Source organism: Pinus tabuliformis, chromosome 6 (genome assembly GCF_031772625.1).
Source record: "Pinus tabuliformis cultivar Carrire ecotype Pingquan chromosome 6, CPIR1, whole genome shotgun sequence".
Classification (NCBI taxonomy): domain Eukaryota; kingdom Viridiplantae; phylum Streptophyta; class Pinopsida; order Pinales; family Pinaceae; genus Pinus; species Pinus tabuliformis.
In genome coordinates this window covers 119,339,122-119,354,832 of record NC_142292.1, presented here as the reverse complement: position 1 = coordinate 119,354,832, position 15,711 = coordinate 119,339,122, and the positions used below count along the sequence as shown (strand labels likewise).

At 37.4% G+C, this 15,711-nt stretch overlaps 1 protein-coding gene across 1 annotated transcript in view; it reads right to left on the bottom strand.

Annotated features, from left to right (window-relative positions):
• LOC149257628 (pyruvate kinase 1, cytosolic-like) overlaps positions 1-15,711 on the bottom strand; it is a 266,221-nt gene that overhangs the window by 100,415 nt on the left and 150,095 nt on the right. The window contains exons 10-14 of the mRNA XM_089414476.1: positions 7,202-7,346; positions 6,977-7,065; positions 6,741-6,836; positions 6,483-6,550; positions 5,973-6,072 (exon numbers count right to left, since the gene is read on the bottom strand). Coding sequence (XP_089270602.1) covers positions 5,973-6,072; positions 6,483-6,550; positions 6,741-6,836; positions 6,977-7,065; positions 7,202-7,346 — 498 coding nt within the window. The remainder of the gene's footprint in view (positions 1-5,972; positions 6,073-6,482; positions 6,551-6,740; positions 6,837-6,976; positions 7,066-7,201; positions 7,347-15,711) is intronic.

Sequence of the window (15,711 nt, the reverse complement as noted above, 5' to 3'; positions counted from 1 at the left end):
TGACAAATTTATTTGGGAAAGCAATCTCCAAGGCATTTATTAGCAAATTTGAATTCATGTTTTCCCTCCAAATTTTCAAGTCGGCCTACCCCAAAGGATGTGACCTTGCGCTTGGAGGAACAACTATAAATAGGAATCTATCCTCCATCATTTGCAATCATTGCGGCCTAGTTTGTGACATCTCTGCGGCCTAATTTGAGGCATCTCGACAACCTAGTTTGTAATGACCCATCTCGAATTAAAGGGATCCTAAGAATATTAGCATGCACATGATCATGAATATGATAGCTACATAAGCATGCATCGCATGTACCACACTAGTATACATACTAGCTAATATTGAAAAATGTGCAAGTACAAGGTAATGAATTGATTTGTCAAGTAAATACCTAACTCACCAGAATATAATGAATATATAGAGTGGGGTACTTAATATGTATACCACCATCATAATATATAATTAATACATTCTTCAAAAATAAAGTAAATACAATGGATTATGAATTAAATTAAATTTATAAGATATGAATTAAATTAACAAACTTTGATAAAAGTGCAAGTTCAGTTAATAGTATTTAAGTTTTTAAATAAAAAATTGAAATTCTTTAATAATTCGTTGTCCCATGAACTAAATAGATATAAACCTGTGTCCATAACTCATTTCGCGTATAAAATGTGACTACCTCTTTAGACCCTTCGAGAGACTAGGTGACCAACAAAAGGTGCAGATAACCTTATTAAAATTGGAAAGGTGGTGATGCTTTGGGGATATAAGGGAGCAAGCCTAATGCGACCTTCTTCTGCATATTTGCAGCCTAATCTCAGTCTTAATAAGGACTTCAGCTGTGGTTTCTCTACGGACATATTCCAATCATTCTCTGTTTATATGTGGCCTGTAATATTCCAAATTGAAAATTTAGAGAAAATAACATAAACATGTAAAAGGAACAACAACCATAAACAAATATTGCACATGCCGATCAAACACCAAGAAAAAAAAGAAGAACAATTGACCCATCTTATTAATCTCGAGAATGATGAGTACAATGGGTAAGAACAATGAAACCTAGGCTTCTTACTGCAACTGGGTGAGAGTGTAATGCCCCAAGTGTTGGAATGGCTCTCCCAAGAGATTTGCGCCCTGCCCCCTTCTAGCTGCTGATGGAAAGGAACATGAGAAACTACTCTGAAAAGTACCCGAAATGAGATGAAACTGGGTAAGAAGCCTCCTCGCCAGAAACCCAGGAAAACCCAGAAATGTCTCACAAACCCAAGTGGTGGAAATGGTCCCAGAGTGGATTGCGCCCTTCTTTAGTAAATTTTTGTTGTTGGCTATTGGTTGGAACTAGGAATTCTACCCTCAGAAGCGCTCAAAAAATTCTACCAAATTTACTAGAGCCTCCTCTCAATAAACTCAGAAAAATCCATAAAGGGTTTCAGTTGAATCCAAAGTGTCCTAGTGACCCCAAGAAATGCGTATGGCTCTAACTGGCTGGTTGAAGAAGCTGGAAGAAGAACTGATGAAATATACCACCAAAACATTGTTGGAAAGTTCACCCTTCAAATCCCCTACAAAGGCTTGTCATCATTCGGATCCACTTAGACACAATGTTCTCACACTTGATCAAGAGGACTCTTAGATTAGACATGGAAACCATGGATGAGCATATGGCAGATTGATTATAAATTTAATAACTCTGCCTTTTAGTTTTTTTTTTCCGAGGGGTAAAAAAAAAATAATTTTATTCAACTTTTGAAAAAAGGAGTGAAATTACATTTTGTAGATGTTATCTACGTTCAATAAGAGCATCTTCTCGACTAAAGTGCATAAAAAAATGAAGAAATAACAGAAAACATGAAAAGTTAAGTATTATAGTAATCACTTAACTTTTTTTCTTTCCTTTCTTTCTTTTGACCTTCTGCCATCCCCCTTGGTGAGGGTCAACAGGAATCATTACCAAATCATTCATAGTGGTCTCTAGTGGGGGTTCTTTATCTAAATCAAAACTTTCTAAAACATGAGTTCTCTTTGTGCCCACAGTCCCATCCTCTTTGTGTGCCATGCCTTATGTTGCTCAGGTTCGTGGATCGCTTTTGATTCTGTACCAGTCTGTGTGTGGGTTTCATTTCCAGCATGTACATGAGTACTCCCTTCTTCATGGTTTGATGGATTCTTTGTGATTTCCCCTTCATCCTCCGTAATGACAAGGATTCAAAGGCTGCCATCTTTTTGTTTTGCGATCTTGGCCTTTTTTTCTTTTCCTTTTTTGCCTAGGGACAAGTGTCCTGCAGGTGTCTTATTTGGTAACATGAACAACATTCGAAAGCTCTATTTTCATAATCCAGAATTTGGGCCCACTAAAAGGTTTTATGTTTCAGTTGAATGTGATCAGGTAGACCTTTGCTTAGGTTTATTTCTACACAGATTCTGGCGAAGGTAAATAACCCTTTCTCCATTTTGTCAGAGTCCAACTTTTTAAATGACCCCAGAGTATTTCCAATATCTTCAAGAACCTTGTCATGCCAGAGAGGAAGGGGGAGATTTACCAACCTCATCCATACTGGCATTCTTCTTACCACCATTACTGCGGGATCAAAATCTAGGAACCAAGGAGGATGAAGAAACTTGCTCTGCCCCAAAACCATTTCCCATCTTTGAATACTCTCTCGAAATATTATTGAGTATCAAACTAGACAATGAAGAAACCTTTTGAGCATAGGTACATTTTGCAGTTGTTGGCCTCAGTTAATTAAACCCACTGATGCAAAGCATCAGACCTGGGCCAAAAGCCATTGAATCTGCAAATCACTACCCTGGATTGGAGAATAGAAAAAGGTTGATTTACCTTTGTTAGGTTTACCTCCATGGTAGTTGTTCAACAATGTAAGGCCCAGGGTTGAATTGTGGCAAATCCAATGAATTTGAGCCCTTGCCTTGTGTCGCATCCTTATAGGATACAAAAGCTCTAGAGTTCCTAGATCCTGAAGCACCGCCTCACAGACTCAAGTTCAAGACAATGGTGTAATGTCTTGAAATGTGATTATCATGCAACTGAGATAGATCCTGGACCTGCTTTCCTTTATAAAGGGGAGGTTGTGTACGTGTAGGAAAATCCAATGGGATCTCAATACTATACTTAAGATTTGCCACTAAGTCCAAACCCATGACCCAAAAAAGGAAGGATTTCCTATTTAGGGATTTAATAAAAATAAGAAATACCTCCTCTTATTCCAACTCTTCTATTCCTCCACCCAACCCAGATCAGTTAGGATGAGGGATTTTTTCTGGCAGATCCGTGCCATGAGTGCATGGATCTAACTTTGCGACCCAGATAGACCGAAGGAAAGGGGCTATACCTACCTAATCCAATTCGATGGCAAGTGTGCGCTCCAAAAAGAAACTTTTCAATTCTTGTGTGAAACTCGTCCAAACTATTTCATCACAGAGTCATCCCCTGCCAAGCATTAGTGAGAACTTTGCACCACCGACTGAGTGAAAAAGAAATGGACCAATAGATCCCCCTTCAACCAAAATATTAGATCCCATCGTGAGCGCAGTGGGGTTGCAGAAGTTTAGGGAGGGAGGCAACCAAAACACTCCCTAGGTTACCCAAATTAGTGGCCAGCCCTTTCCTTGGATGTTATTGAACTCTTCATCGTCGTTTTGTAATAGGCACATGTTGCATATCTCGAAACCATAGCCACAAGCCGCACTTGATGGAACCCCACAAGCTCTTCTTGCAGTCATAACCCTAATGTGTTGAACAAGCTCCATTCTTCTCCCAACAAATTCCTTCCTACCAAAACATTATGATTTTCCTGCCTTTCATATGCTATCAGCTTGATTAAATATTAAGTTTTAATCTTATATAGAAAAAAACCAAAAGCATATACTTAACAAATTCCCATACCAAGTACCTTCTTCACAAAACAAATTACAACTTCCTTGAGTCCTTCAAACAGCAAAAATGTAGCAAATAAAAATGCCCCTCCTTTGCACAACAAATAAATCACCCCTCCACACAAAAAATAAAATCACCCTGCAAATATCGATAAATAATGATAGCATAATTCAACCTCTTTCACAAGCACACTCACAAACTAAAAGAATTTGGTGTCTTACACTGAAAGCTAAGTTGCAGGAAACGTGGGTCTAGGATCCGTTTGTGTACGGAAACGAAACGGAAATGAGGAAACTCGTACCGTACGGCCCGGAAATTTGTTTCCGACCGTACTGGCCTGTTTCTCGAGGAGGAAACATGGCCAGTACGGCCGAAAACGAGTTTCCGGACCGTACGGCAGAGTTTCCTCATGCAACTTGACTTTTTCTTATGTTTTTTTTTATTATTTTGTTTTCTATTTTTTTATTGGGCGACTAAAGTGGCTTCTAGTTGCCAGTGGTCCTTCTAAAGAATGGGATGTGGATGCAGAAAGTCCTGATTTGGATCTCTCTCTTGCTGCCCTGAATATTGAGGTCCAACCTGGAAGTGGAATTGGCCCATCATCTTCTTCAGCACCACCATCCACTATTGAGCATGGTTCTGCTTCTATTTTTGATGAGGATTATGATGATGAGGATTAGTCTTTTGTCTCTATAGTTCTTGCAGCCTTATAGTCTTTATTGTACTTGCAGCCTCATATATATAATAAAGGTTGATTTTGAGATTTGGATATATAATAAAGGTCACTTTTGGATATTCGAAAATTTTTATTTTCATTATGTGATCATTCATGAGTAAATGTGATGTAAATTTAATCATAATGTTTAAATGTAATAAATTATAATCTATCATGTATGCTTTACGATTGCACATAACATTTCTTAAATGTCCTAACTTCTAATATATATATATATATATATATATATATATATATTTGTGTTTCCCCGTTTCCAAAATTTGGGGAAGTCGCATTTTGTACCTATACCCATTTCGGAAACTCGTACCTGTTTCCCCGTTTCATGCAACTTAGACTGAAAGTATAACTCGACCTCCTTCACAAATTGTCAAACACACAGGCAATAAAATCACCATTCTAACATCAAAGTACAAATAAGAAAGAATTGATGATAGATGAGACTAAAATGAGGAGTTTCTATTTAACAATTCATTTAGTATTTTACTCTTTCATTCCCAACATTTTTTCCCTCCAAAATGCCCTATGGGGTCCACAAAAACACGACAAGCACGAACTCATGAGTTTTGAGGGTGGACTCATGAGCATGGTAAACCTTTGCTAAGTCCAGAAATTCCCCAATCTGCTTGGAAATCCTGAGCTGAGTACGTGTTTCAAACGAAACCTGTCCAATCAAATAACACTGCTACCACTCATTATACTTCTCTTTCTAGAACTTTGCTAATTCACACTAAACTTTATGCGTCTGTCGTTAATAGTTCCTCATTACATATAGATCGTTTCCTATTGCTCTTTCTACACATTATGTGCAACAAAATCATCAAAGGTGCACCAATTACATAGAAAATCAGCCCACATAAACACAATATAAGCAATTCACAAAATAATTTCCTAAGACAACAATGACTAGCAATTGCATAAATGATGCATGTAAGTTGATTTGAACAACATAATCTGTATCAACCAGAAATCATTTCCACCAAGTTTACAACAAACATTAAGTGGCAATTTAAGCACAAGGGATTAGCTTAACCAATTGTTGCCAATGCTGCTGGGCATTCAGCTAGTTCCATGCTAGTGGGTGTCTGGTTTGAATCCCCTTGGGTTAGATACACTAGTTTATGCTGACAGGTTTACTAGGTATGCCATCCACAAATGTGGAGAAGCATCCCTTGCATTTACCTGTGAGGTTTTCCTTTGAAAAAATTAGTAAGTGGCAAATTCAAAAACAATATACTAATTAGGTTAATTTGAAGAACATAATGATATATCTAGAGTGATTCCAGCCAAATTGAATGACAAACCAGTAAATTTCTGACTTTACTTCTATAACATACTTGAAATGCACCAGTAAAGTTCCATCTCAATTGATTTGTTGTCAATCTTGGGATGACAACAGATAAAACTGGCATGGTAGGACGGTATTTTGCTATTAACCTGAAGCAAACAAGCGACAAATTTAAGCTCAGAGGTTAGGACACATAAATAGGTTTTAATATCTATTGTAAGGCACTTCTTGGTTTCACACAATTCCACCAGATTAAACATTAAATAAGAACAAATTTATACCGACTTCACTAAAAGCCTGAAAATAAGTTACTGTAAATTACTCAAGTACTAAATCAGATATGTCAATTGGAAATTGATAAAATAATGCCATTTAGTTGTTCTAAAATACTATAAACTAACATTCAAAATGATACCTACATTTTGAAATAACTTTTATAATAAACTGGCCATGTCAATAGTTAAATGAAACAAATTGGGATTTCTCGAAATTCGTTTGCTTTCCAATGTTATGATCATCCAAAGAAAGTGAAACAAGTGCAAAGATGATAAAAAAATACCTAGCGGTTCCTCCAGTTGCTGTGAATACGACAATAACCGAAGCCTTCACTTTGAGAGCAGCACTTACCTGCAAATAGAGCATGTAAACTATATAGAGCATCTTTGGATAAATTACCAACATTTTCCAGACCTTTGCAGGATAAATCTAAAATAGTTATTACCAGTGTACAGTTTGTTATAATAACGAGAGTCAACAACATTGCCAATACTGCTGCTATTAAAATCCACCACTCATAATAATAAGATTTAATACTTACTGCAGTGGTTGCAATAGATTCCAAGTGACTCATTGGGTCATTGCCATGTTTCACAGTCCTCTTAAAATAAAGAGCTTGATTGTACACTTTCTCTGCCTGTATTTATTTATCTAACTTAGCATCCAGGCAATTACTAAACTGTAATATGGATCAAAATAAGCTGTGCACTTGCTACTTTGGATATCTTTCAAGAGATGACTAATGAAAAATAACTAGAGGAAGATTATAATACCCACTTCTGCACAGATCTTCCCTACTATTGAGATGGTCTGAAAAGGGTATAATCCGCGGAAAGTTTCTGCACCTAATAGAATAGCATCTGTACCTGCAATTATGAAGATTGGAAGCTATAAGACTATCACATCTATTTGCATCAAAGTGTTTTTGGTACTACTTAGTAACAGTTAGACGTCAACATGTCGTTGTATCACTTAAATATGAAGAGTGAACGCTTCACTAACCATCTAGAACAGCATTTGCAACATCAGTTGCTTCTGCACGTGTCGGCCGTAAATTACCCGACATACTGTCAACAACACGCGTGACTACAACGGGCTTTCCAGCCATGTTACACTTGTGGACGGCGGCTTTCTGGAATAAAAACACCTGCAATGTACATGAGTTATGAAGTTAAACATACATAATGAGTCAGTTTTTATTTATTGTATGGAAGCTGTAACTTTCAATTAATCAAAAGGTTGCATCAAGCTGGTCTGCGTCGTCTGCTGGATCATTTCTGACTATTTTGATATCATATTTATATCATTCTATAAGGCTACAGTAAATATGCCCAAAGCCTGTCACTGTTATTGGACCTCACATTATTACAGATCGCAGAAGTTATCCTACTTCAATACTAAAATATTTTTTTTGTGGATAACTAGCAAGAGATAACAAATTTTTCAAGGAAATTTCTGCGTAGTTACTGCATTCCACTGTCTCAGGCAGGACTAACCATCAATTCTGTGTGGGTTTGTGGGCATGTAGGCAATTGTGTAATGTACCGACAGTTGTGAGTGGATTAAAGGGAATCTTGATTAATTTTTTTAAATATCCAAATCTAGTAAGTTCTTTTTACATCTGTTTTTTCCTTTTGCCCAGTGAAATTTGTGGGAGAAAATAACAATGTTGTGAAAATCACGATCGGGATTAAATCGGCGCGGGGAACAAATCGGAAAAAATCAGAAAAATCGGGAAAAAAATCGGAAAAAATCGGGAAAAAATCGTTTGGTACAAAAATATTCATTTTTTTTTCAATTTTTTTAATATCTAAACCATCTACAACATAGAATAAATACATTAACACATAAATATGATAAGAAAACTAATATATAAGATGTTTAATATCATTTCTAGCGCTAAAATCACACATAACATTGAATCATGTCCTGAATAGTAAGTCCTGACTCCTGAGTCCCAACTCAGCCTCAAAATATCAACAAAAAATATGATAATGTATCTCATCATGTCATAATGTCATATACAATAAAATGAAAGTCTAATCCTATTGATTTCCTCTGCCCCTCTTGCGAGAAAACGCCACAGCTTTCCCTTTCCCTCTAGATGTAGATGTTGGTGCCTGTACTGGTGGAGATGGCAGTGGAGTCTGATGTGCTCTAGAAGCTGAAGAACTAGAAGTAGGAGCTATAGGAGGTAGACCATGTCCTCTACTGGTGGCAGGGGTAGCCCGAGCAGGGGGTGTCACCTGGAAACATTACAATCTCCCAATCCTGAAATCCTGAAAAACTGATAAGTTTGCTGGATTTTAAATGAAATCTAAAATTCTACTTTCTCCATATGAAATCCAATGAGACTGGAACCACTCTCAAACATCCTGAGTCATTTCATGGTAATGTTAAAAATTTAAGTAAAAGGATGAAAATGAAGATTAAGGAGAATGTCACTTTTACTTCAAGAATTTAACATTACCGTGAATAGCATATCCATACTAGGGCCTAGACTTGATCATTAAGCTGCCCCACTCAAAAATTATTTGTTTCTTTCAAAAAAAATTGCATGAAAAAAACCCAAAAAAACGTTATAAAACTATGCTGTCACGACCCCCGGTGATTTTTTAAGTTTTTATCGCGATCTTTTCGTTTTTATCACGATTTTTTCAGTAAAAATCGGCAAAAAAAAATACCGCCGATTTTTTCGTATAAAAATCGCGATTTGATCGGCAAAAGGAAAAAATCGCGATTTTCACAACACTGGAAAAAAATTCCAAACATTACCTCCTGGTGTCAGCTGTCAATCCAAGTGTCTTCATAATTAGTTAAGTTCACTTCAATTAGTTGAGTTCTAGTTCAGTTCTACTTCAGTTATTTATTGATGATGTCTCCCATGTAATATATTTAATTGTTACTGAGTAATGTGAAGAGAGAGTCCGCTCCACTTCCATTTGCTGAGTTTATTCTGTGTCTTTGTTTTCTGTTTCTCAATCTTTGTCATGTTATCAGAACACGAGGTTACGTAAAACTCTTTGAGAGCAGCATTTAAAATTGTGTGTTCAAGAGTTTGTAAGCCAGTGTTGAAGAGTTTGTAAACCCACTTCCGTTAAGAAGAATCTAGACTGAAGTGAGCCACCGCAGAGGCATAACCACAAGCCAGGAATTTTTGTTGCAGGCAGCCAATATGTTTGCAAGTCAATTTGCTTGTTGAGCTACCATCAGCGTAACAAATGGGAAAAGTCAAGAGGCTGAGAAAGTCAAAGCAATATCAAGCGTTGTTTGAGATCTACTTGAAAGAGTTGGAAGCCAATAGGCAAAAAAAAATGTCTTGGCATTAAAATGCATAAAGGAATACGTGCTCACAACCACAACCATCGCGGTCAGAGTCAGAGTTGACAGCCGAATTTGTTTGGTCTATTTTGTAGAAGCTGCATAGTAAGCCAGCGTTGAAGAGTTTGTAAACCCACTGCTGTTAAGAAGAATCTAGACTGAAGTGAGCCACCACAGAGGCATAACCACAAGCCAAGCATTTTCGTTGCAGGCAGCCAATATGTTTGCAAGTCAATTTTTTTGTTGAGCTACCATCAGCTTAACAAATGGGAAAATGGGCAAACTCAAGAGGCTGAGAAAGTAAAAGCAATATCAGGGGTTGTTTGAGATCTATTTGAAAGAGTTGGAAGCCAACAGGCAAAAAAATGCCTTGGCATTAAAATGCATAAAGGAATATAGCATTCTTCCCCTCATTGCAAATGCAAAGACAACAAAGGAAGCTTGGGATATCCTTGAGAGGATTTTTGGTGTAATGGGGAGTAATCAAGTTGAAGATGAAAAGGAAGGTGGATCTATAACAGCAGATCTACAGAAAGATGAAGAGTTTGGTGAATCCCACTTGAAAGTGGATGGCAATGATGATGGTGTAGTACCAGCAACAAAGAAAGAGCATATAGATGCTCATGAATCCCACTGTGTTCAGCCACAAATGGACCATAATTAGAGAATCCAACAACAGATCTTGCTGAAGACAGTGAAGCTACCAATGTAAATGAATTGGTGGATCCAGCAATTAAAAATGTTGATGTTAATTTTGATGAAGAACAATTAACTAGTGATGAGTGGTTGCACATGATGCAACAGAAACATCTCATTGATATGTTGTTATTTTGTAATAGAAGCCCACTTGTGCGTGGAAGCCAAGTGGAAGACAACTTGTTTACAGCGACAGAGGTTGGTAAAGAAGTGAAACTTAATGCAATGCTAGAGGCAGAGAAGGAAGAGAAAGAGAAGAAAGTTCTCATTGCAGAGCAACAAGAACAGAGTCAATATGGTTCTGCATATGTTTTTTCATATAAACTTAACATTGATTTTGAGTGTGCAGATGTTAACCAGGAAGAAGTAACAAAACTTGAAGAATTAAATTTTCTTGAAGCATGGCTTGAAACACCATGTGTTGATGAAGTCTGCATAGAAGTTGTAGCAACAAATGTTGAAGACAACATGGACGATGTAGAAAATGAAAAAGCTCATGAAATTTTCATGTATTAGAGTCCTAAAGAGATAAAATTTTATTATGGACTTATGTTGCATCAAGTTGATGACGAAGAACAAATTATAGAAGATGACATGTGGCAGCAGTCCACATACAAGCAAATTTTTGAAGTAGAGGACACGCATGGACAACCTGAAATTATTTTCTATATTAAAACAACGAAAGAGCTGCACCAACAAATGAAGAAACTGAAATTTGGATTCGAAATCAAAAAGACAAAGTTGAAGCATTCAGAGGATATAGGATCTGGAAGAAAAGAAATAGAAATCCAGCCCAAGCGCTGATGTCAAAGTTTTTGAGTCATTGTAAGCCTAGTTGATACTCATACTAGTAGGCATCTTAGCTTAGATTTTTGTGGTTGTAATTAAGGGGGAGTTTTGAATAAAATAATTCCAACCACCACATATTGGTCTTAGCTGTCAATCCAAGTGCCTCAATAGTTAGTTTAGTTTAGTTCAATTAGTTGAGTTCTAGTCCAGTTCTACTTCAGTTATTTATTGATGATGTCTCCCTATGTAATGTGAAGCGAGAGTCTGCTCCAAACTTCGCTCCACTTCCATTTTCTAAGTCTATTCTTGTCTCTGTCTTCCGCCTCTCAGTCCTTGTCAAAATTCACCACACCAATGTGAAAAATGATGGTTAGAATATTCATATTAACATTGCCAGTTACCAGAAATGCGATCGAAGATTACTCTCTATCTTCTTTGAGGGTTTTGTACGAGTGAGAAACCTCATTAGTGTAATAACAATGATAAATAAGATAAGAATCACCACAAAAACAGGTCAATGAGATTGAAGAATATAGCCAATATCAATACAAAGTTTGAATGCAAATGCAGCTCTTAAAAATTGTCAAATATTTCAAAAACTTCACCGAATGGTAATCCTTTCTTTCTTCTTCAGTTGTTTTGTATGGTTAAGAATTATTCTAATTTTTATTATAGATAGTGTTTTTATATATGTTGTAACTATTGCTCGTATGCAAAACCTCGGAACCCCATTTTTTGGGTATGTTTTCATCTCTACTCTTATTTTTAGTTTCTTGGTTTTGGTAACATGGTTTTTCCCCAAAGTTTTGGTAACATAGTTATTATTCAATATAGTTATATATAATGATACATAAGTGAAGAGCTATTTACAATACCTTTCAATTGTGGAATTATACACACTTTGATTTTATTAGAAATTCTCAAAAAAAAAAAAAATTGTCATTAATGCGGGTTGAAATTGTACGATACAGAGAAATCGTTATTAGTTTTCAAAATGGAAATACATTGACAATGTCATCATTCAAGAATTTGAAAATGGAGTAACAGAATAATAATAATAATAATAATATGCTATTTTATAAATATTGAAATTTGAAGTGAAATTATTGTAAATAAATGTTTAAGAACATTCAAATGACAAGTATGAACAACAAGTGACATTAAAATTTAATAACAAACCCATCTGTGTTATTTTTTTATAGATGATTACATAATGCAAGTTATCAAGCTCTCAAAAGAGAAAAATTTGCTTCCTAAAAGCGCCCATGCCCAAACCACGTGAGGAAAAAGACATGTGGGAAATTTTCTTCATAAATGGATGTTTTTAGAAGCTTCTACAAGTGTCATTAAGACTTCATTAACCTGAAGTTAGGGCTTAATCATGCTTTGGTCAGTCCCTGCAATTAAAACAAGGAAAACAATTCCTTAAACATTTTGGAGAGCGTTGTATGAACCTTGGTAAAATCTTGAAACATGTTTCAGGCCATATGAAACACATTTCCTACATGTGAAACATGAATCAGTTCATACCAAACCCATTTCAAGGCCATACCAAATATGCTATCATGTTTTCGTACATGATATGGCCCATAAGGTGTGCTTCCCACAACTTAGATGTAAGGAAACCTGCTATAACTTCTACAAGGTGCTTTGCATTTAGTTAAGATATATAAGATAATTTTATTGATATCCGCTAATGACAGTAAAAGTTATGTCAATAGGACTCAAAAATATAATCCAGTGGTAATGCCAAACCAACTCCTAAAAATTAAAAGATAAACAAAATAAAATAACAATTGAATTAGAGAATTATCCAAAAGCATATGCATATATACAACACCACAAAGGGCTACTCATCATCATAAGTAGGTGCAAAACAAGAGTGGTGAGAGTAAGCCCTGATATCTACATTGGACGCGGAGGTGAAAGTAGAGGTCAAAGATGAAACTGTCTCCCTTGCACCACCAACCACAAAGAAGGATTCAAATAATTTCCTACCAATGTGCACAAGGGCAAGTCCAAGGCTAAGAGGACATTATCTTAACACTTGAGGTTGATGAAAAGAACCTTGTGATAAAAAACTAGTTTCTCAAAGTGAGGAATGGGAAAACTAACTTGTGCTAAGAGAAAGAACTCCTCAAAAGCATCTTGTCAACCAAAGTTTAGAAGCATCGAGTGGTGTGAGGCCTCATCGATCTATTGACAAATGTGTCTTAGGTCCATCTCTATCACATAATACCACAAACAAATGGGACAAGAGGCAAAAGTAAGGGAAGCCTATAATGCATGTTTAAGAAATGGTATTGTTACTACAAAATCTAGTAGCTTAGTGCAAAGACTCACTAGGCACTCTAGATCTAGGGCAATAATGAGATCAGCCACCACTGTCAACTTAGTGGCTTCTCTCCTGTTATTTTGTGGTTGAATGTTATCCCCCCAAGGGAGGCTTCCCCAACAAGACTTAGAGGTTAGGTGACTTATTGATTCTAAGTCAAAAGCTCCCTAAGGAGCTTGTTAATTTATACGCGCAAGAAAGGTTTTCAATGAAGAAAGGCTTGGGGTGAGAGAGAGATGATGGGTTGAAGGAGATCACTAACTAAGCCTGGCATTAAGGGAATTTTGAGGTCAAAATGGGCCTCAAAACAAAAAAAAAGTAATAACAAAATTAACTTTATACAAACGAGAAGCATTCAAGATGATGATGTCATACCTAGGGGTAAATATTTTGGAGAGAAAAGAGGAAAACTATTTTTTTAGTCATATTTTTTACTATTCTCCTTATAGGTTTACTCAAATTTTAATAGGTTTACTCAAATTTCAAGGGTTTACACCCATTCGATGAGAAACTAAATCCCACATCCAACGAGTACCCACTCTCCATACTTCTGAGTAGATCCACATCGAAAAAATTGAAAATACATTAAAATACAAACATCACATCAAGGACTATGCCTTGAAAGTAGTTGGTGTTCCTGTCGATGTTGATCCGTTAAAGAAGTACGAAGAGGCCCAGGGGAAGGCCAAGTGCATGATCCTAGACGAGGTCAAAGATCATGTAGTACCACACATTGATGAGAAGTGTTGAAGTTTCTAAGTTTACTTAGTTTAGAAACCCTTCATGCACTTTTTCTGATTTATTCCTACCTACTTGTTATTTTTCTTTAACAAATTATTTACAAAGTAAACACTGAAAATAAACACCAGTGCATGCTCAACATATTACAGATCAGCAACTAAAAGAAACAAGAACAAACACGCCACATGACACCATTACTTTTGGAACAATGTCCCCAAAAAAACCCAATGCAGGAAAACCGGTGCAGTTATCTGAGGGTTTTCTTATTAAGCAATATCAGAGTACAATCTGGGTGCCGAAACTGACCTACTCAACAGAGATTTTCCTTAGCAACTAGACCTCACAGTTTCAGAGAAATCTCCTGGCTGAAACCCCGGAAAATCCTTCTGGCAATTCCTTAGCACAAAACTGCTCTTGCAACCCCAACGTCTGCCCAAACTGGACTGCATCAGCCCCTCTCTGTCCCACACTGGCCCTGTGTCAACCCCAAAAGGCCCTGCGTCAGCTCTGAGAGCCTCTACATCAACTGCACTGGCCCCTCTAGTGCTCTGCGCAGAGCTTGGCTGCCTCTGCGTGGCCCTGCATGAGCCCATGCTGGCTCTGCGTCACCCTCCTTAGTTGTTGCACTGCTCTCTCGACGCAATCTTTACCTTCTCTGTTTCTCTGTACTCAATGCCCCTCGGTTGCTCTCCCGATCACTGATTATATCTCTCTTAGCAAACCCTGCTCTAGATAATAGAATGATTGATCATCTGGTGTACACTTCAAGTGACCCTCAAGCCTCCTCTTATACTTTTCCTGTTGTCATCTCAACGGCCGAGATTAAGTCCCTAATCAACGATAAGATCAGATCTGGCTTCATCCATGTCTTTTGGACCACTCTAACACAAATTCATATAAATACACATTAATATTTTATTTTCCTAAGTTTAGACTTAGGGACTTCATTAAAAATATTAATTATTTTAATATCTCCTGATCTGTTTAGAATCTGCCCAAACCCTTTCTGGGTATTGGTCCATGGAGATCTCATGTGCCCCAACCTATCCACCAAATTTCATGGCTAAAGCACCTCCGATGCTACCCCAAATCAACACTTCCTCTTAGCAAGGACTGTGCTCTAGCAATACTCCTCACTTAGTATTACTCTGATCATCCAGCATCAGTACCTATGATGATGTTAGGCCTTCCTGCCCACCATCCTCTGCACTGTTGCCTCCTATACTGCTACCCATGGTTCTGCCACTGCCACCGTTGCATCTGTACGATAGCTCCCTCTGCATCCGTGCTGCTACTGGTCCTTCCTCCCAGCACTGCATCTACACTGCAACTCCCTCTGCATCTATGTTGTTGTTGGTCCTTCCTCCCAACACTGCATCTGCAATGCACCTCCTCTCATCATGTTGCATCGTGTTGCCCATTCCTACACTGCAACTCAGTTACTGAGAAGTAAGTAATTGATCTTCCAACTGACCTCCCTATTGGGCTAGACACACCCACTGATGCTGAAGCTCCCTCTGCCACTGACAAGTGCTCCCTCTGTGACCTCGGCGCTATTGCAACAACTCCTTGCATCTCGCATCGTTGCACACCTCTTTGTGCCTTCCTGCATTGGTGCAACACTCATGTG